We start from the raw sequence: 22,044 nt of genomic DNA on the forward strand, positions 1-22,044 counted from the left end.
TTAGTTTTATATATTTAATATTTTTAAAATCATTACAACTAAACTCCTACCATTTTCAAAATTTACTGGTTTAATTATATTTTAAGACCCTTTTCATTTTAAAATGAAATTTTTGACTTCTAATTTTTATGGTTTAATCATTTTTAAGACCCTTCAATTTTTATGGTTTATTCAATTTTAAAGATTTTATTTATTTCGAAGTTTAATAATTTATATTCTCTCATAGTTCAATCACGACTCTACCTACCCTATTATATAAAAAAATTATATTATTACCATACACATGTGTCCATTCTAAATAATATCTGGATGCGCCTTTTATTGTTGAGACGACTGATTATGGCTTTACCGATACTATGGGATACCTGGCTGCTTCTATACATGGAATACATTCTGGCAGACCGCTGAAGGTTTTGTAAGCAGCACATTTAAAACTCTTCGTTACTTGTTTTGTTTTTGTGAAGTGGACTGTTGAATGCTAAGCTGGCTAACAATTAGAATAAATGGTATTAATGAAGTATTGCCACAATCATATGATGGAGGTAGGTATTTGGTTTTTATGTGAAGAACAAGGCCCTAGGTTTTTACATGTATTTTATATTAGGTTTGATGACGGGAAGGAACCCTATTAAGTTTCCTATCATTTCAGGCTAATCAGTTACCCTCATCTTTGGATGAGCTGGTTGATGTTGGTGGGAACAGTTTTAATTGGATTTGTATGTTTAAGCCGCTTTAGCAACCATGTATGCAATATGTGGCGGAACTGATGAGGCTCTTAAGATATTTGATGAAATGCCAATGATGGATTTTGTTAGCCGTACTGCCATGATCACCGCCCACGAACAGGCTGAGCAGCCCCCATAAGTCACTTCTGTTGTTACGAAAAATGCAACTTCACGGTGTTTCAGCAGATGCAGTGGTTATTGTGAGTGTTGCCTCTGCTACGATAGTTCGTGCGTATTCCATTTGTAATGGTGTTATAAAGGATCTCTCTATTGGGAATTCAATTATTTCCAAGTACGCGAAATGCGGGATTGTGAGCTCGGCTTGCTGGTTTTTTATACAATAGAGGAAAGAGATGGTATTTAATGGAATTCCATGCTTTCGGGATACAACCAAAGGGGTGCCAAGCTAGTGAAGCCTTGTTACTTTTTGAGGAGATGTTGAATTCGGGTTGTAAGCCTAATCCAGTGACAATGTTGATCATGGTGTCTGCCTGTGCTTATTTGGGCTCTCTACATTTGGAAGCAAACTCCACAAATTTATTATCGGTAAAATGATATTTCTCCAAGGGAACCAAATACTATACTACCCCATGGAATGGATGATCTCTGGGTATGTCATGCATGGATTTGGAAAAGAAGCATTGAATCTCTTCTCACAAATGCAACAAGCAAGCACTAAGCTAGACCATGTTACTTTTACCTCTCTTCTATCTGCCTGTGGTCATGCGGGTCTTATTGATGAGGGGAGGAAATGTTTTTCAGAAAATGAAAAAGACATTCTGTGACACCCTAGGCGAAACACTGTGCTTGCATGGTCGACATGCTAAGCAGAGCTGGACTACTCAACCAAGCTTTCGATATGGTTCAACAAATGCCAATACCACAAAATGATGAAGTTTGGGGAGGCTTGCTTTTGGCTTGCAGAATCTATGTGTGTGGGGGGGGTACTGATTTAGGAGAAATTGTAGCAAGAAGATTGTTCAAACTCGAACCGAAGCATGCTGGATACTATGTACTAATTTCGAACATATATGCAGTTTCTAACATATGGCAAGTAGTGGAATTGAGGCAAAATATGAAGGATATAGGATTGAGAAAGCCTTCAGCATTCAGTGTGGTTTGAATTTGATAAAGAGATTCATGAATTCTATTTGGTTGATAGAGTGAACCCGTATTGGCAATGATATGCGCATAAAAATATTAAGTTCCTGAGTTCGTACTCGCTGACATAAAATCCTATTTGGTTACAAATAATCTGTGCATCTGCTATGATTGCCACTCAGCATTCAAGATGGAACTTGCTCATGCAATGATTTATTCGTAGCCACAAACCTGAACCCAACCTAAGCCCTGTATCTCAGCTCTCCTTTAGGACATACACTTAAAGTCCAAGAACCTGATCTGTTCAATTCAAATCTAAACACGACTCAACTTTATCATAAAAAAACAATAAGTCAAACTTGAATTGATCTGAATCTGAAATAAATAACTCGAACTTGAGATAAATCAAACCTGAAAGACTTGTACTTGAATCTAGAATGTTCGAAATGAACTTGTTGTCTAACTTGCAAGATTGGTACATCAATATTTTGAAGAAGCACATACAATCATGGCTTCATAATCTTACCCCATTGAAAATAGCTGGGCATAATACAAAGACTGCTACAAAGTTGACTTAAAAACGAAGATTCTGAGCCCCAGGTATAACAATCATCCTTAAAAATTTCAAATTCTAATATATTTTAATTAATCTCGACATACTAAAATTTGTGTACGGCAGCAGCCACTTTTGGCTCCGAAAAGAGCAACCTTTTGGAAGGTTATTCTTTGCTTGTTTTACTTCAGCTGGTGATTTGTCCTAAACCAAAGGCTGTTACCAAAAGGGAAGACTTTATGATATATTTTTATTTGTTTGTTTGCTATTTCCCCCCTAAAAATATGGTGGCTTGACGTGTCAAGCTACCCTTCTACTCCATCCCTTTCTTCTTCCTCTCTTTTCTTCCTTGGCCAGGCAGCCAGGCAATTCAATATCCTTCGATTTCCATTGGACCTCATCTCTTACTCTCCCTATATTTTCTCCTTTATTCTCTTCCTTAACACCCTTAATGAAGCTCCTCCTGAGTGCCAAAACCTACCCACAATTTTTCATCTGAAAAACAAACAAACGAACATGGAGGTTCTTTGTTGTTCTTCTTCTTCTCCTCTAGCGATTCATTTCCATTCACGTGGCGTATTTTCCCATTCTCCATCATCCCCACGTTTCCCTTTTCGTTTTCATCGAAATTCTAATGGCAATTCGATTTCTTCTTCAAGTTCTTCTTGTTTTGGCCTCTCAATCTCTCGTTACAATAACTTTTTCCATGTCAAACATTCCCATTCTCGTAAAAGGAGAAAACCCATTCAGATTTCTGCTGTTTTCGAGCGTTTCACAGAGCGAGCGATCAAAGCCGTGATCCTTTCCCAGAGGGAAGCCAAATCTCTTGGCAAAGACATGGTTTTTACCCAGCATCTTTTGCTGGGTTTGATTGGCGAGGATCGTGACCCCAATGGTTTCTTGGGGTCTGGCTTGAGAATCGATAATGCTCGTGAGGTTGTTCGTAGTATTTGGCAAGGTAATAACCATGATTCAGGTGATGATTCGGGTGATAAACAACAAGGGCCTATAGTTTCTTCTACGGATGTGCCGTTCTCGATCAGCACAAAACGGGTTTTTGAGGCTGCTGTGGAGTATTCGAGGACTATGGGTTACAATTTCATCGCACCCGAGCATATTGCTATTGGTTTGTTCACCGTTGATGATGGAAGTGCTACTCGGGTCCTTAAGAGGTTTTCTTTTTCTTTTAAAAATGAGCCAATTTGTTTCCTTTTTTATGTTGTTTTTGTATATAGAGATCAAGAACATGTTTTGTTTTGTTTTCAATTGTTTGACATTTTATAGTTAATTCAGAAACTCAAGAAAAAAAGCATGATTTTTTTTGTTTCGTTATGATTTACTGTAATGTCTGATGCTTTTACTTTGCATTCATGCACAGCGGCAGAAACAGGGAAGGAAACTAATGTAGCATATAGTTCTTACAATTTAAAAGGGATTTATTAGTTGACTTTCTGTTTGGAGACAAAATAACAATTTAAATTTAACATTTGACTGTAGAGATAATAAATGTATAGGGGCAACTAATGTAGAGATAACATCCGATGCTTTTACTTTGCATTCATGCATAGGGGCAGAAACAGGGAAGGAAACTAATGTAACGTATGGTTCTTACAATTTAAAAGGGATTTATTAGTTGACTTTCTGTTTGGAGACAATAACAATTTAAATTTAACATTTGACTGTAGAGATAACAGACTAGTAATGGCACTTGGTTTCTCTGCCAAGTGATTCGTATCTGCTTGAGACACATGCAAGTTTCATGTCATTAATTTATTTTTTTTGGCTGAAAACCTCAGATTGGGAGCAAATATAAATCACTTGGCAGCCTCAGCGGTCACCAGACTGCAAGGGGAGCTTATAAAAGATGGTAGGGAACCTTCATTGTCATCAAAAAAGATGAGTGAAAAATCTCTTTCCAGTAATCCTGGTGCTTTGAGGTCCCCTGACAAGCTAAAAGGTAGAAATTTGATGTATTTGTTCTCTTTCTCCATGGTTATTTTTTTATAATAAAGGAGGGTAATGCTTTGGACCTTACATGTGATTGTTAGGGAAAAGTGCTTTGGCTCAATTCTGCGTGGATCTTACAGCTCGTGCAAGTGAGGGATTCATTGATCCTGTTATTGGCAGAGAGAATGAAGTTCAAAGAATTATTCAGATACTTTGCCGTCGCACCAAGAATAACCCGATTCTTCTTGGTGAAAGTGGGGTTGGTAAAACAGCCATTGCCGAAGGACTTGCGATTAGCATTGCACAGGCAGAAATCCCAGCATTTCTCTTGGTCTGCCTCTTCACAAATCATTGATATTCTGGATAGCTAGTTCCATTTTACTGGATCCGAATTCTTATTTTCGTACTTCTAATGAGTTTTTATGATGTATCTCCAAAATTTATTGATATATTGCTCTTACTGTGCACAGAATAAAAAAATAATGTCATTGGACATAGGACTGCTCATGGCAGGCGCAAAGGAGAGGGGAGAATTGGAGGCACGTGTTACTGCTCTGATTAGTGAGACAAGAAAATCAGGTGCCTGCAATGATGAGTTTCTCTTTGGGAGTTGAAATCTATTTTATTGTTTCTCATACTTGGTGTGCCTGTTCTTTAGGTAATATTATTCTTTTTATCGATGAAGTCCACACACTTATTGGATCTGGTACGGTCGGCCGAGGAAACAAGGGATCTGGTCTTGACATCGCAAATCTACTGAAGCCTGCACTTGGTAGGGGTGAATTACAGGTAATTGTTTCTCATATGGTAATTTTACAGAGTACCGGAAATGTCAAAAACATAGGCACCTTATTTACTGCAGTCACTGAAGACGGTACTTAAATCTAACGAAAACATCTGTAATATATCTGGATTACCTCTTGGGATTAAAAAGGTTGCACCCTTGTTCCTTCTAATGGACTCCAATTCCCTTCTCCTGCATAGCTTTCTTACATGGGTAGTGGACGATAAGGGCATGCCTTAATGTTTTAGTATAGATGTTGTGTTCTTATTATGATTGTCATACTCTGACGTGCGCACTTTTGAGGAATAAGTTCTGCTCGTTTATTGAGCTCATATATTTCGTTTTTTTATCAGACACTAATTCTACATCTTTTGTAGTGTATCGCATCAACGACTATGGGGGAATATAGGACCCAATTTGAAAAGGATAAAGCATTAGCTCGAAGGTTTCAACCAGTATGGATCAATGAGCCAAGTCAGGTTGTTTTAATGCGAACTATACTTATACGTAAGTAGTTGTCTATTTCCCTCTTTACTTATTTGGTTGTGATGTGATGCCTTATAGGAAGATGCAGTTGAGATACTGCTTGGTCTGCGTGAAAAGTACGAGTCTCATCACCACTGCAGATACACTCTGGAAGCACTAAATGCTGCTGTATACCTATCAGCAAGATACATTTCTGATAGGTATCTTCCGGATAAAGCGATTGACCTGATTGATGAGGCCGGAAGTCGAGCTCGTATTGAGGCATTTAGGAGGAAAAGAGAGCAAGAAACTGACATTCTCTCAAAGACACCTGATGATTATTGGGAAGAAATCAGAGCCGTTCAGGCAATGCATGACGTGGTAATATCTTTTATCCTATGTGTACATTAGCTTTTGATTTGTAAGCCTGTAATCTCCTTTCGGCGCTTCTGTCATGGATAGGTCATGGCCAGTAGGTTGAAAATTGATGCTGGTGTTTCGGATGCGGATGATTCCAGTGAACTCCTCGTAGAATCCTCTTTGCCTTCTACATCAGAGAATGATGAGTATGCTCCCTTTTCTTTTCTTTCTTTTCTTTCTTTTTCCCGCTCTTCTTTCTTTCTAGGCTCATGCTGAAGGTTACATTACATATTATTAGCTTCTTGGTCCTTTAGGCTTTGTCTGACAACCATCTAAATTTTTGGGGGTGATTCTTTCAGACCTATAATGGTGGGACCTGAAGATATTGCAACAGTTGCTTCAGTTTGGTCAGGGATACCAGTGAAGCAGATCACTGCAGATGAAAGGATGCTTCTAGTTGGCCTTGATGAGATGCTTAAGAAAAGGGTTATTGGTCAGGATGAGGCCGTCGCTGCCATTTCTCGAGCTGTTAAGAGATCTCGTGTTGGCCTAAAGGATCCAGATAGGCCAATTGCTGCAATGATCTTTTGTGGTCCAACCGGGGTAGGCAAAACTGAATTAACAAAAGCTTTAGCAGCATGCTATTTTGGGTCGGTAAGGCTTCTTGCTATTATTCAAGCCTTTTCTCTCTTTGAGATATCCTGGGTCTGCTTTATTTAAGGAGATAACATTTTATTTCGGCATGAAAGGAAACCTGTTGTTTAAAATATAATACTGGACAGTTGCATATGTAAGGTTGTTTTTTGTTAATATATCGCTTGGCCCATATCACCAGCTTAATCATTCTATCTCTTTCTGTCTGCCAATTTTTTGCAGGAGGATGCTATGCTTAGATTGGACATGAGTGAATACATGGAGCGACATACAGTGAGTAAATTAATAGGATCGCCACCAGGATATGTCGGCTATGAAGAGGGAGGTATGCTTACGGAAGCTATTAGAAGACGACCCTTCACGCTGTTATTGCTTGATGAAATAGAGAAAGCTCATCCTGATATATTCAACATCCTTCTCCAACTGTTTGAAGATGGTCACCTCACAGATTCACAGGTTGGTTTGTTGTAAATTCCACTTGCTTGAGACATTTGAAGATAAATAATCACCATTTATACATGGCCTTAGCAATTAATAACTTCAATTAATATTTTTATTATTGGTGTCTCTCATTCGATATTCTGTTAATCAGGGTCGAAGAGTTTCTTTCAAGAATGCATTGGTGGTGATGACTTCAAATGTGGGTTCTTCTGCGATCGCAAAGGGTAGGAGTGGCTCCATTGGTTTCATACTTGAGAACAATGAAGCAACTTCGTATGCTGGAATGAAGGCTCTAGTAATGGAAGAACTGAAGGCATATTTCCGTCCTGAGTTACTCAACAGGATTGATGAAGTAGTTGTCTTTCGGTCTCTCCGGAAAGCTCAGGTTTGTACCAGCCATATTCTGTTTGTCCCTGGAAACTCCTTCCACATGCTACATTAAGTTGGTATCACTTCAAACACTAAAATTTTCTGATATTTAGAATAAGAGATGGTACAAGGCTGTAAAGTCTGTTTATCATCATCTCGGATTATTTTATAATGATACACTGTCGGTCATATCGTTTTGGTGTCTTTTCAGATGCTTGAGATTGTAAACCTGATGCTGCAAGAGGTTAATGCTAGACTTATGTCTCTGGGAATTGGTTTGGAGGTGTCTGAATCAATCAAAGACCTCATTTGTCAACAAGGCTATGACCAGACATATGGTGCGCGGCCCCTCAGGAGGGCGGTTACCTTGATAGTTGAAGACCCCCTGAGTGAAGCCCTCCTGGCCGGAGATTACAGGCCCGGAGAAACGGTTGTTATCGATCTGGATGCTTCAGGAAACCCCATTGTTACAAGCCGATCAGACCGGGACATCAGCTTGTCTGATACAGCATCCATGTTCTAGTTGCTTATTCCTGGTACCAAACGATTTCGTGAATCGAATAAGGGAATTCATGTGATCACTCTTAAAAGGATACCATTAAACAGTTTCGGATTCGGCATCTGTAATTCATCTCTATATTCTCCGATTACATAATATTATTCCATTATGTAAATTTGTACATGTAAATAATGTAGGAAGATTTATGGGTAGTTTGATAACATCCATTGTATATAAGTTGTCGTCACCGTTTTTCGCCCGGGACGTGAAAAATAGATGTACGATATGACTTTCGAGGAATGTCGATTTTTAAAATTGAATTAATTCAGAAAAGACTAGAGTCGCCATCAACCTTTTGGTTAGGTAGGTTGAATACCCAAAAAACTTCTTTTAAACGAATTTTAAAAAAATCATTTAAAGACAAAAATTGATATGTGTTTAATCAGCAATTCATTTTTAAGGATTCATGAGTCGGTTACGCATGGAGAAGGGTAAGAACTGCCACAACGACCAAGATTGGTAATTCTCGATTATAAGTTGTCGGAAATGCTGAAATTTTACAAATTTAAACTTGAAATTTAAATTACGATCCTTTAAATTTTTATGATTTTTTAGATTGAGTGAATTCATTTTTAAAATATTCGACTCAATAAAATATTTAATTAACTCGATTTTATTTAAAAAAGATGTCCTCTTTAATAGGAATTAAAATCTAGTTATATTGGACGTAATTTCGCTAACTCATGATGTAAGACAACATGGTCTTGTAATCTTGTGGGAAGCGAGTAATCAAATGCATGATCATGAATGCAACAATAATAAATGTAATGTGCAAAACAGATGAAATAACCACATAACATGACAAATAAATAATAAATGATAAAATATAACTTTTTATTCGAATAACCCTCAGAAGAGCACTCCAGATTTTTTAAGGTATTCCATAGGTTAGTCGAACAATTAAAGAAAATCACATCATTTTATAATATTAACCTTAAAATTTTCTTAAAATAATTTCTCAATCAACACTAAGAAAACAAATTTTTAAAAAATACATATGCATAAGTTTCTTGAAAAATATATGTATAAACATGTTACATATTTAATATACCGTAAAAATATATTTTACTATATTCTATTGAACTAAATAAATAAAATGAAGCAAAGACAAACAAAATAATATAGGGACTAAATCGCAAATACAAAAAGAAAAGGACATTAACGTAATAATCCACATTAATCCATGAAGATTCAACCAAAATTAATATCAAAATGAAGACATTGTCAAGTTACAGTGACAAAAAGTGTAAATAAAGCATCCTAACATAAAATAAATAAAAAGGACTAACATGCAATACGTCAGAAACTAACATTTAAAATCAACAATTTACCCAAATAATATTAGCTAATAGTGTAGTGACTAAAATGTAAAGGTAGACAATTTCAAAGGATCTAAAAACAATTTCTCTCTTTTTATAAGCTAACATAATAATGAAAAATCATGCAATTGGGGTCTGCAAATTTCAAACAATTAACAAAGTTGAGGGACCTATTTGCAAAAACACGCTAAATGTTGAGGGACCTGAAAGAAAATAAACCAAATAGTTAATAGTTAAAACATAAAAATGGGAAATAACGAAATGAGGACATTAATTTTAAAATAGAATAAATTAAATTAAAACTGGTGACCAAAATGAAAGATGATGAAATTTGGATGGTCGTGGGCATGATTTGACCAAGTGGTGATATCAGAAGCCCTAATCCTTAAAATGACGTAGTTTTGATCGAGCTATATAAGCCCCTTTTCCCTTATTTTTTCACTTTTTATTTCCTCTCTCCCTCTCCCTACTCTTTCTTCCCTATGCAAAACCCGACGAGGGGTCTCACCGGACGTCCTGACGGTCACCGTCGGCTGTCGCATCGTCATCGTCTCCAGTGGCTGTTCGGGCCCAAAATTTCCAGCCTGACTCCCCTCGACGTGGTTGTCACATATCTACCCTTGGTTTCACGAGAATCGGCCCCCAACTCCACAAAATAAGCCGAGAACCTCTCGGTTTCCAATGCTTCGATCTTTGCCGTCCACCGTTAGATCGGGTCGATTTCAACGTATGTTGCTCCTCTTCGCCTCACGTTTCTCCTCACCGTTGGTATCTTTCGTCTAAAGACTGGAGATGTTACCGTCGGTAGTAAACTTCTTTCTTCTCTAATTTTTTTGTTCGAACTCTCCCTTTTTTTTATCTCCCCTATTTTTGTTGTTGTTGTTGCATGTGGTTTTAAATCCATGGTGGTTGGTCTGTTGAGGCAAAAATGGTAGAGGCATGGCCGGCTAGTGAGAGTTGTTGGAAGAGGTATGGTCGGTTGGTGGGAGTTGGAGTAGGTTGATTGGATTTGTTTGAAATTTTTTATTAGAGAAAATAATCTCATTGACCAAAAATGCCTTATAATATACGATTTTAACCAACTTTTTTTGGATTTTCCAAAATGACCAACTAAATCGCAATGCGATCGATAATTCGCAACGCGATCTCCGGTATCGCAAATCAGTTTCCAGATTCGCAACACGATTCTGACTATCGCATTACGATTTTCCAAATTCGCGTTGCAATTTTCCGACTATCGCAATGCGAATATGTAAATCGCAATGCGAGTATGACTATCGCAACGCAAATATGTAAATCACAATGCGATTATGACTATCGCAACGCGATTCTGGCTGTCGCAATGCTGAATTTCAAATTCGCAACAGGTTTTAGTTTCGCAACACAAATGTTTTGGGTATATAACTACGCAGCAGAAGCAACTCATAACCTAAATCCCTAAATCGCAACTCATTCCATCTCCATCTATCACTCTCTCCGACGATATCCATTCTTATATCTAACGACATCCTTCCCCATCCGGCAACAGATTTTAGTTTCGCAGCTCGTTTGTTTAGTAAATTAATTTACAATAATGAAATCATCTAATGTTGATCATGTTTGGATAGATTTGTGTTTTGGAGGGTCATGGGAGAATGTTCATGGTGTTTTACAATATATGCCTTTACCCATGAATCTTCAACTAAAACTGTCATTAAAAAGTTAACTTATGAAACTATAATGTTACGTGTTGCAAATAAATTGAATTTAGAGCCCTTAAGTGTATTTAGGCTATCTTATCAGAGAAAAGGTAAAGTTTATTTGTTAACCGACAATGAAGATGTTGAACGATTCATTGCTTACATTAGTGTTTCGCAAGATGATGTTACATTGTATGTTGTTGAACCTAGAAGTAGTGAAGTTGGGTCAGTAGCGGGTGTAATCAACTAAGTTTTTCAACCCCAGTTTATGGTGCTCAAAATTTAATGGTTCCACCACAATTTCATCACCAAGCAAATTTTGTTTCACCACATTTCCAATACCAAACACAATCTCAAAACCCACAACCTTTCCCTAATCCAATTCCCAATCAACTTTCAGCACCAAATTCCGGTTTTCGTATTAACCAGTTAGACGATGATGAGCCAACAGAAAAAATTGTGAGTACTAGTCGGTATTCGAAATTTGATCTTGGTCAATACCCGGACTTTGATATTGGTCAATACTCGGATTTTTATGATGTTTCAGAAGAAGAAACAGACCCTGCGTGTAATGATTTTGATATTGATCAATACCCGAATTTTGATGATGAAACAGCCGCTGCCGAGGAAGATGTTGTTGATGATAATGAGGAGGAAGTTACGACTGTGAATGAACATGTTGAACATCCATTCTGTAATTCATATAACCCTGAAGAAGAAAAAGAAGAAGAAGAAATCCCCGAAGAAAAGTTCCCGAAGAAAATGCCACGGGAGTATAACTGGAATATGCCAGAATTACTTCAGATACCGGAAGAAGAGTTGGTAAAAATAGCAGTTGATTGTTACACAAAAATTATTCGTATCAAGAAAGATGATTGTTTTGATACAAATGAAGACTTGAAGATAGCTTTGTATACGAAATGTGTGGAAGATGGCTATCAACTAAAAGTTAACAAATCAAGCAAAGATCGTTTCGAAACAATGTGTATGATTGACAAAAACTGTACGTGTCGTATGATTGCAAAGAGGATAAAAGATTGCGAAATGTTTCAAGTTATGACTTTTATTAATAAACATACATGTTCAAGAACCCAAGTTTTTCCTCACCATAGACAGGCAAACAAAAAGGTGTTGGGTGGTTTTCTGGCTGAGTTAATGTTTTTGAATGGCAGAGTATATCGGGGACATGAAATTATGACTGACATGAATACTCGGTTCAAGATTAGTATCTCATATTCTCAAGCTTGGAGAGCCAAATGTTATGCCTTGGAATTGTTGAGGGGGTCGCCAGAAGCATCGTTTGCCCAACTGCCGGCTTATTGTCACAATTTAAAGCTGAAAAATCCTGGGTCGATAACTCATATCAAAACAGATAGAGATGGACGCTTTGAGTTGATGTTTATCACCATTGGTGCTGCGGTTAGTAAATCAATATAATTTTGTTGACTCATTTTTGTTAGTTACATGCATTTCACATTTAAATCATTATATTTCTTGTGTATATGATTTTGTAGATTCGTTCGTTTATTACTTGCATGCGCCTAGTTATTATAGTTGACGGAGCACATTTAAAAGGTCGATACCTTGGAGTAAACTTATTAGCAGTAGCCATGGATGCTAACAATGGGATACTGCCAATAGCTTACGGGGTTGGCAAATCTGAAACCTCTAATTCATGGACATGGTTTATAGGGCATCTTAGGGATTGCATAGGTCCTATTAGCAATCTGACAATCATATCCGATAGGGCAAAATCAATTGACAACGATGTTAGAAGGTGTTTCTCAGATGCTTTTCATAGACTTTGTGGTGTTCATTTATATAGAAATCTAAAATCAAGGTCTGCTGGTATAAAAAATCACAAATGGACTATTAACTTAGGTGTTTTTTAAATGCAAACGTTGTATTATGTGTATTTTATATATAAACTTTTAACATTTTCATTTGACTATTAACTTGAGTTTGAACATTGCTATAATTTGTTCAGTTGTTATCACTTATTACACATTCATTTGACTATCGCAACGCGAATATGATTATCGCAACGCGAATATGACTATCGCAACGTGAATTTGAATATCGCAACGGGATAATCGCAATGCGAAAATGACTATCGCAACGCAAATTTGACTATCGCAACGGGATAATCGCAATGCGAAAATGACTATCGCAACACGAATATGACTATCGCAACGCGAATTTAACTATCGCAACGCGAATTTGACTATAGCAACGAGATAATCGCAACGCGAAATGACTATCACAATGCGAATTTGATTATCGCAACGAGAATTTGACTATCGCAACGAGAAAATCGCAAAGTGTATTAGACTATCGCAACGCGAATATGATGCAGATTAAAATAAACAAATCAACTTTTACATTTCAATCAATTAAACAAGCAAAAATAAGAATTATTTACACATCAATTAAACAAATAAGAATTATTTACACGTCAATTAAACAAATCAACTCTTATTATATTATTTTCTCATCAATTAAATAAGTCAGACTTTTAAGAATCAATTACAATAAAAAAAAAGTGTACCACATACAGTTGTTTATGCACATCAATTTCACGCAGCTCACTTCAGGATTAACCTGCAGAAACCAAACATTTGCTCAAATAACACTTTCTACACATCTAAAACCAACAAACAATAAATTATTATTGAATTCTAGGTACTTAACAACACTTGCATTTGACTTACAAATTGTTTATGGACAATTTCATAACGCGGATGCAGGTAGGCAGCGTCTCGAATATATCGCTCTAGCCATAAAATACCGAAACCACAAGCCTACTGCACCTATATCTCTATCGGTGGGAGGTAGAAACTGTGTACTTCCTGTCATCAAACGCTCCAAACACATGCATACGAGAGGACCACAATCCCCTCTGGCTTCCAGCGTTTGTTGTGGCGCGGTCTCGTCTCTAATAACTGTAACATTGAACTTATTTGGCTTCTTGTTTCCAGAATAAGTCCAATAATTAATCGCATCCAAGAATTTAGCCAAATGAGAGCTCCATCCTTTAATAATATCTCTCAAATCAGACAATGATATGTAATTTATCATGTTGTCATATACTATTATCTTCAGGGATGGGAGCTGAAGATCGACGAGAAGCCAATGAGTACGTTCCAAAACATGGATAAACACCTGCAATCATATGTAATAATTCAAATTGCGCACTTATTTATGAACACCTTTAAAATATTTAAAAAAAAATAAATACTAACCTTATCGACCTCCCACCATGCAGGATAAAGTTTAGCTTGTCCATTAGCCAACACACATGATTCTTGTCGTTGATTCTTCAAGTGAACTACGTGAAAAGACATCGGCATAATTGTATATCGCGTATTTTTTTTTCTTTTTTTCTTCAAAGCCCTTACTATTAGAAGACGTGACACACATGCATCAATATGCTGTTTTACAAAAAAAGACATATATTAGTGAATTACATAATTTTTAAAAAAAATTAATCAAAATGAAATATAAGAAGAAATATAATACTTACCCCCCATCGAAATAGCCATTATCTTCAACCCCTATTAACACACCCCACCAAGACCGTTCAATCAACAAATGCATATCATCATTGAGTTTGTATATGTCAGCGTAACACCCTTGGCTCCGCTCATGTAGATAAAAATCAACTGCGGTCTTAGCCCAAAGGGTATTATTCATAATTGTTTCAGGTAGTTGTTTCCTCTCCACTTTATCTGCCGGAATGGTACTGGCCGGTAACTTATACGAAAGCCAACAGTCATTCATCATATCCGGCACGTGAAAGGGTTTCTCAATAATTCGATATATTATGCCGTGTGAATCGGGCTCTAGAATGTTGGGATGGACCTCTTCAACGATGACAGTGGCCTCTTGAACGGTGAGAGGGGACTCTTGAGGGATGATAGGGGCCTCTTGAACGATAGGGGAGGCCTCTTGAACGATGACAGGTGAGTCGGGCTTTTTCTTACGGATTCTTCGCACTATTGGGGTGAACAGAGACTTAATGGCACGTGCACGCCGTCTGATGTGTGAACTCCGTCTTGCAAGAAAAACCCGACGTAGAGCATCCATCTTAGCGGGCCGCTAAAAATAAATTAATACATAAATCAGTAAATAAACAGACATGATATTAAACAGTGAAAATAAAGACAAATATATTTCAAACTTGCACGGTATTCACCCAAGTCATTATTCTATCATTGTTCACAAAATGCATCAGATAACATTCCAGAAGTAATCACTTATATAAACATTTAAAAGGACAACATATAGGTTTAGTGCAGGTTCAATGACAACATAAAGAGTAGTAGTTTATTCTTGAAACTTAGATTTTCAACACTGTGAAGTTAGCATTTGTCTTTGTCTTTTGGTTGAAGTAATGCAATTCATTCAAGTTTCAATTTGCAGAAGAAGAATATAATCTGAAACTTAAAATCGCAACACGAATGACTATCGCAACGTGAAAATGACTATCGCAACGCGAAAATGACTATCACAACGAGAGAATCACAATGCGATTTTCATTTTGCATTGCGATTCTTTCGTTGCGATAGTCAAATTCGCGTTGCAATAGTCATTTTCGCGTTGCGATAGTCATTTCCGCGTTGCGAAAGTGAACTATTCTTCTTCTGCAAATTGAAACTTGAATGGATTGCATTACTTCAACCAAAAGATAACCAAAAATAAATACTAACTTCACAGGGTTAAAGAATAAACAGTTTAGCAGTATTGGCAGCAACCGAATGAATTTACTAAGCAATCTAAGTGAAATGGTTAATCTAAGTGAAATGGTTAATCTAAGTGAAATTATGAGTAAATTTATCATCAAGTTAAATATGAAAAATATTAAACTTACCTCGTTGCGTAGAGTATGAACCTCATTCTGCAACGATGCTACCATCTCACGTAGAGCAGCTACCTCACCACGTAAAGTAGACACCTTAACACTCCATGCACCATTGTCATCGCGTAAAGTACCGACCTCCTCACGCAAGACATTGACCTCATCACGTAACTCCCCTAACTCATCCCGTGGAGGTGGAGAACAGGGAGATAAACGTCGTGGCATCTTTGTCGGTCACCTATCATGAGGTGATGGTGGAGAAGAGGCTCGATGATGTGACAAAATAAGTGATGGCTCTCGTTGTGGAGGTGTATAGTCGGGTCGATCATGTGATGACTCTGGGTGAGGTGATGGCTCTCGAAGTGGAGGCTGCTCATCATCCGTGCCATCAAAAAAACGCTTACTAGCTTGCCACCAATCAGTGGCAAGCTCATCTTCCGTGGGTGTCAGCCTCTGTAATGGAGTGTTGGACTCCTAACAATATAAAAACTCAAACAAAGTTAAACGTGTACTAGTAATAACTTGTTTATAAACATATGGTAGTATTTGTGTTAACTTACATTATTTATTGTCGTATACGGTAGTAAATCTTCCCATTGCTGCAATGTCCGTTTCCTCTTCCAGGAAATAACCCTAGGAATATCATTAACAGTTTTTAATGCATATGTATGCATGGCGGGAAAGGCCTCAAATATCCAAATCTACAAACAATATAATAACAAACATTAGTAATTGTTAAATAATAATTAATTATAATTTTGGAAACATTATATAAAAATTATTACCTTAAAGGCCCAGATAAAGCCTGACAAAGTGTATTTGGAACCATCGCCACGCAAACTTTTTCGATCATCAAAGGCATACGACAACTTATTCCATGTAGCTTTCCATAGATACGAACCCCACGGAAACAGGTTCCATGCATTTAGATCCTCTACCAATTTAATTAGATCATTAGGAATAGGTTATCTGGCCTCTCTGCCTAAAAAGCCGGTATGCAAAAGTATTAGAAGGCATACTCGGATAACATCGACGTCATCCATCCGAGTAAAACCATCTTTCTTATTCAATAATCTCATCAAGTCTTCCACGTGTAAATTCGGCTTCTCCATTGACAGCTCAGGAAAAACTCGGGATAACCATGATAGGCGGGTAATATGTCTAGTGTACTGACCTACATCATCGTGTCCGAAGCGTAGACCGGTGATTAAGCAAAACTCCTCCCGCCCAAAACACGTATACGTCGGTGGAAAATCAAACAATATCTCTTCATCGCGACGTTGTATAGTCTCTGGTAGATCGCTAGTCATGGTTTGAAGAAACAGATGGGTCAACATAGTATCTCCACCCGGATGTTGTACTTTCAGCCATGGCCCGAATCAAGTATCCTCAAATATTTTTCTTTGTGCAGGTGAAAGCTTCGACGCAATTGTTTTAGCCAGGCTTAATTTATTTCTTAAGGTCAATTGAGCCGAATAAAAGTTCTACAAAAACAATAAACATACCAAGTTAGATATACCAAAAACTACACTGTGAAGATATACCAAGAACAATAAACATAAAGAGTAGTAGTTTATTCTTCAAACTTAAACTTGCAACACTGTGAATTTAATATTTATCTTTATTTTTTGTTGAAGTAATGCAATTCATTCAAGTTTCAATTTGCAGAAGAAGAATAGTTTTTGAAACTTAAAATCGCAACACAAAAATGAAAATCGCAACACGAAAATGACTATCGCAACGCGAAACAAAAATCGCATTGCGATTCTTTCGTTGCGATTTTCATTTCGCGTTGCGATTCTCGGTTTCAAATACTAAAATTGAAACTTGAATGGATTGCATTACTTCAACCAAAAGACAAAACAAAGACAAATACTAAATTCACATGGTTTAAAGACTAAACAGTTTAGCAGTATTGGCAGCAATCGAATGAATTTAATAAGCAATCTAAATAAAATGGTTAATCTATTATTGAAACTACCAGTAAACTTATCATCAATTTCAATATGAAAAACCTAATAATAATGCAAAAATTTCAAAATAAAAATAATTAAAAAAACTAACCATCGGTGGTTGATTTGGTTGATTTTCTGACCGTGAATGATTATGGGGGTGGCTCTGAGAGATAGAGATAGACGGATTTCGCCGGAGATGGGGACTGATTTCGTCGGAGATGGGGACTGATTTCGTCGGAGATGGGGACGGATGTCGCCTTAGAGAGTGAGAGATGGAGATGGGACTGAGTTGTGATTTAGGGTTTTAGGTTATGAGTTACGATTACGGGATATACTGTGGACGGTTCAGTGTTCCGATATATTAATATTCGTGTTTGGAATTTGAAAAAAAAAATGCGTTGCGATAATAATGGCGCTTTGAAAATCGCATTGCGACAGTCAGAATCGCGTTGCGATAGTCAGAATCGCATTGCGATAGTCATACTCATATTGCGATTTACATATTCGCGTTGCGATAGTCATACTCATACTCGCATTGCGATTTACATATTCGCATTGTGATAGTCGGAAAATCGCAACGCGAATTTGGAAAATCGCAATGCGATAGTCAGAATCGCATTGCGAATCTGGAAACTGATTTGCGATACCGGAGATCGCATTGTGAATTATCGATCGCATTGCGATTTAGTTGGTCATTTTGGCAAATCCAAAAAAAAGTTGGTTAAAATCGTATATTATAAGGCATTTTTTTCACTGGGGTTATTTTCTCTTTTTATTATTATGATTGATTGATTTTTTGTTTGTTTGGTGAAACAGGAGATTCGGTTAGGCTGAGGTGACCGGCGGCGGCAATGGTGGCATTGGCAGGCGGTGGTAGGAAAGGAGCTTAGGGTTAGCTAGGTTAGGGTTTAAGTTGGACTTGTAATTTGATTTGGGCCCAGGTTACTAGATTATTTGTAAACGGGTTTTGATCGTGTAATAATATATATATATAGCCCGAAAAAAAGGTGATTACATAAGTAAAGCTTCAAAACTTGTCAAACTATACATATGGAGTATGTATTTCATTCTCCCATCACTCCTGAATTTCTACCATTTTTAAATATGTACAAACAATAAATGTATTGTATCATTTTATATTCGATAAATGTCAAAATTCTGGTGAAATGTGTAACGCCATACATAAACTTTGGTTTTGTGTAACTTTGCACATGATTTTGATTCGATTTAATTTTCACCCGAAGCTATACGTTGGAGTACAATCGAGCTGAGACGATGCATGGTCTGAAACTCGAATACGATAGAAAAATACAACAGAAACGCAACATATCTAATAATTGACAATAACAATGTAATAAACACATGCATATTGAGGAATTTCACAATAATGGCAGTAGTTTTTTGAAGCATTACTCGATTTTCTACATCCTACAGCCGAATATCCATAAATCAGAATTCAGCTATCCAGTATAGCTACAAAAAAATTGAAAAGAACTGAAGAATCTCTACTTCCTTGGCCTCACATACTAACCTCTATATCACTTTCGAAGATACAATAAAGATATAATTACGTGGTGTTCTAATACCATCATTGTATGTTAGAACTCATTCGGCTTCTGAATCATCATCACTATCTACATACATCTCTAAACCTTCATCATCATCATCGCCATCAGTCGGTTTCCACTCTTCTTCTTCCTTTTTCCTCCTTTCTTCCTCCATTTCCCTCTCAGCAGCTTCAGCCTTTGCTTTTTCAAGTCTAGCATTAACTGCTTCCCAAGATACAAGCTTCTCCATGAACATTGATATGTATTCTGCCCGTCGATTCTGCCAGAAGAGAAGATTTACGTAGTTTTTTAGATTCACTTGACAACATTACATTGGAACCAACAAATAAATTCTTCATCACGCATGTCCAAGCAATTAAAACTTTACCTGAAAGTCAAGGTAATAAGCATGCTGTCGACATAGAACATATCCCAACAGTGGAATTAGTATTAGTTAAACAAATAATTCTGGAACAATGTAACATCAGATTGTTCAAACCAAAAAAAAATTGGCGTACCTCCCAGACATCAATGGTGAGGAGTGGCTGTGGAAAATAAACAGATGATAATGTTAGATGCATCAAACTAACAAATATAATAGCATCTGCAGATTGCTTTCTACATTAGCTAAAATACATATATATGGTTGTAAGATGAATTATGAGTGTGTAGGTACTCACAAAGTAGTCCCAAACAAGGGGATTCACAGCATTTGGACTTTTCACGATTACGAGCTTCTTATCATTATCTGATGACCAAGGATTTACTGCGTTTTCCACACCAAGCCTATTTGCTTTATCTGGGTAAAATCAACACATTACAGTCCAAATTATGCGAAGAACTAGGGAATTTTAATGGAAAAAAGTAAAGATGTCATTCTAAGAGGTCACATACATGCAAGCCATGCATAGCCAGAACCAAACTGTGTAGCTGCAGCAGACTGGAACTCTTCCGTAAACCGTTCAAAAGAACCAAAATCTCTTTTGATCAGATCTAGAAGATCCCCGGACGGCTTTCCTCCACCTCCTGGTCTCGTTGATTCCCAGAAGAAATCATGGTTCCAGGCCTGCAAACAGATTATAAAACTTGAAAGAAAAACATAATATGCGATTGGAGATTCACTAACTTGTATGACATTTACCTGTGCAGCACTGTTGAATGCAGGGAGTATGTCACCCCTGTTGTAAGTAACAATGATAATGTCTTCCAAAGACGGCCCTTCTAGATCTGTTCCTACAATTTGCTTGTTTAGATTCTCCACATAGGTTCTATGATGCTTTCCCCAATGATACTCCAGGGTTTCTCGGCTCATATGGGGTTCCAATGCATTCTGGGAATATGAAGAAATAACAAAATTTTAACACACGTCAGTTTATTTCTTTGCATCATTTCTTATTTGACTTGGAGCTCGGAGACGAGCATTAACAAATATTAGAAGAATTCTCTAAACAAAGTACAGATTATATCTCCAACAGGCAGCAACAAGCTTCATAATGGGGTCTAACTATGCCCCATCAACACCCACTGGAAGCTACTGAAAAAGACAAACATTTTCAATAAAAATGATACAATAAAACATAATTTTTGAAGGGGTTTTTTTACCAGGGGATATGGAGGTGGCTTCAGCTCATATGTTGCCGTTATAACATTTGAAGCATCTTTCCTCATAATGCGTCTCTGCAACAGACAAAATAGTTTTTCTGGCTAAGAAATGTAAATAGATGAGATAAATTGCGAGCTACTCAAGTTCGAATTGATCAAAACTCAGTCAACGCTCATTTTGAATGGACACGACTCGAGTTAATAACAAGCCTTAATAACTAACTCTAAAAGCTCGTGAATAACTCAAAAAAATAATGTATTAGATTTTTAATTTTTTTTAAATTAAATTACTAATAGTATTAACGTTTATATATTTTTTTATATAAAAAATGAAGTTCCGTGCTCCAGAGCTTGAGTTCGAACTTCGATTGAGTTAATTCAGATAATGTTTTGAGTTCAAAACTTCAATTTTTTATTTTGAATTTGAATCGATCTTGACAATTTTAAGCTCCAGACCTTTTGAATCGAGTCGATCTTTCACTTAGAACTTTTCGAGTGAGTCGAGTTCAGTAATATTCAAGCTCAACTCTGTTCGTCCCCGGCCATAGTAAGAATGAGGCTATGAGATGAAAACAAACGAATTCTAGCTAATGCATGTAGTTCAAAAACTAGAAAGCTCTTTAACATTGAGACATTTCGTCGAACAAGATGGATACATCACTCCACATTCCGTTTCTAACCCCATAATCCTCAAAACAAAAGAACAGGTGAGAGGAAACACAGTATGGATAACTGGAAAGGCAATGGAGCAAAGCAGAACCTCGGGTTTCATACACGGGTAGCTAAGAATGGGTAGGCGAAGTCCTGGTTTGGACAAGCTCCAATATTAGTTAATAAAAAAAGAGAAAGAAGAGGGTAACAATGGTGGCAAAGGTAGTAGGATTAACCTTGGAAAGGAAACGTGAAGCTTGATGAAGTAACCATTGAAGTAGCTGCCGCCATTCTTCGAGTGGGTTTCCTCGGATTTTTTTTCTTTTTTTTTCTTTTCATAAATGGTAACTAATAGAGAAGATGGAAGCGAGATAAAAGAGGTTTGAAAGTTTATATATATATATATATATATATATATATATATATATATAAACAATTTTATATTAAAATAATTTTAAAAAATGTGTTTGGAAAG

General features: G+C 36.9%; 2 protein-coding genes and 1 pseudogene across 3 annotated transcripts; 2 read left to right on the plus strand and 1 right to left on the minus strand.

Annotated features, from left to right (window-relative positions):
* The first annotated feature begins 708 nt into the window (after positions 1–708).
* On the plus strand, positions 709–1,909 carry LOC120117127 (annotated as a pseudogene).
* A 221-nt stretch (positions 1,910–2,130) lies between these two features.
* LOC120117258 (superoxide dismutase [Fe], chloroplastic-like) lies at positions 2,131–21,956 on the minus strand. 2 transcript variants are annotated; one of them, XM_039137553.1, is made up of 10 exons: positions 21,806–21,956; positions 21,679–21,722; positions 20,919–20,993; positions 20,458–20,646; positions 20,211–20,382; positions 19,997–20,115; positions 19,835–19,861; positions 19,705–19,728; positions 19,375–19,596; positions 2,131–2,141 (listed from the first exon to the last, which is right to left on the minus strand). In XM_039137553.1, exons 1-9 carry the CDS (start codon positions 21,906–21,908, stop codon positions 19,375–19,377), a joined length of 975 nt encoding a protein of 324 aa, XP_038993484.1. In that variant the 5' UTR covers positions 21,909–21,956; the 3' UTR covers positions 2,131–2,141. The 2 variants fall into 2 exon arrangements, with proteins under 2 accessions (XP_038993484.1, XP_038993485.1); XM_039137554.1 differs by lacking the exon at positions 2,131–2,141 and having other exon boundaries at positions 19,145–19,596.
* LOC120117257 (chaperone protein ClpD, chloroplastic-like) lies at positions 2,692–7,993 on the plus strand. The gene is made up of 12 exons (XM_039137552.1): positions 2,692–3,551; positions 4,176–4,336; positions 4,428–4,657; positions 4,797–4,905; positions 4,985–5,115; positions 5,488–5,589; positions 5,675–5,956; positions 6,038–6,141; positions 6,295–6,589; positions 6,812–7,045; positions 7,182–7,415; positions 7,611–7,993. Exons 1-12 carry the CDS (start codon positions 2,896–2,898, stop codon positions 7,920–7,922), a joined length of 2,850 nt encoding a protein of 949 aa, XP_038993483.1. The 5' UTR covers positions 2,692–2,895; the 3' UTR covers positions 7,923–7,993.
* Positions 21,957–22,044: the final 88 nt, after the last annotated feature.

This window comes from Hibiscus syriacus, unplaced genomic scaffold (assembly GCF_006381635.1).
Source record: "Hibiscus syriacus cultivar Baekdansim isolate YM2019G1 unplaced genomic scaffold, ASM638163v2 tig00110319_pilon, whole genome shotgun sequence".
Taxonomy (NCBI): Eukaryota; Viridiplantae; Streptophyta; class Magnoliopsida; order Malvales; family Malvaceae; genus Hibiscus; species Hibiscus syriacus.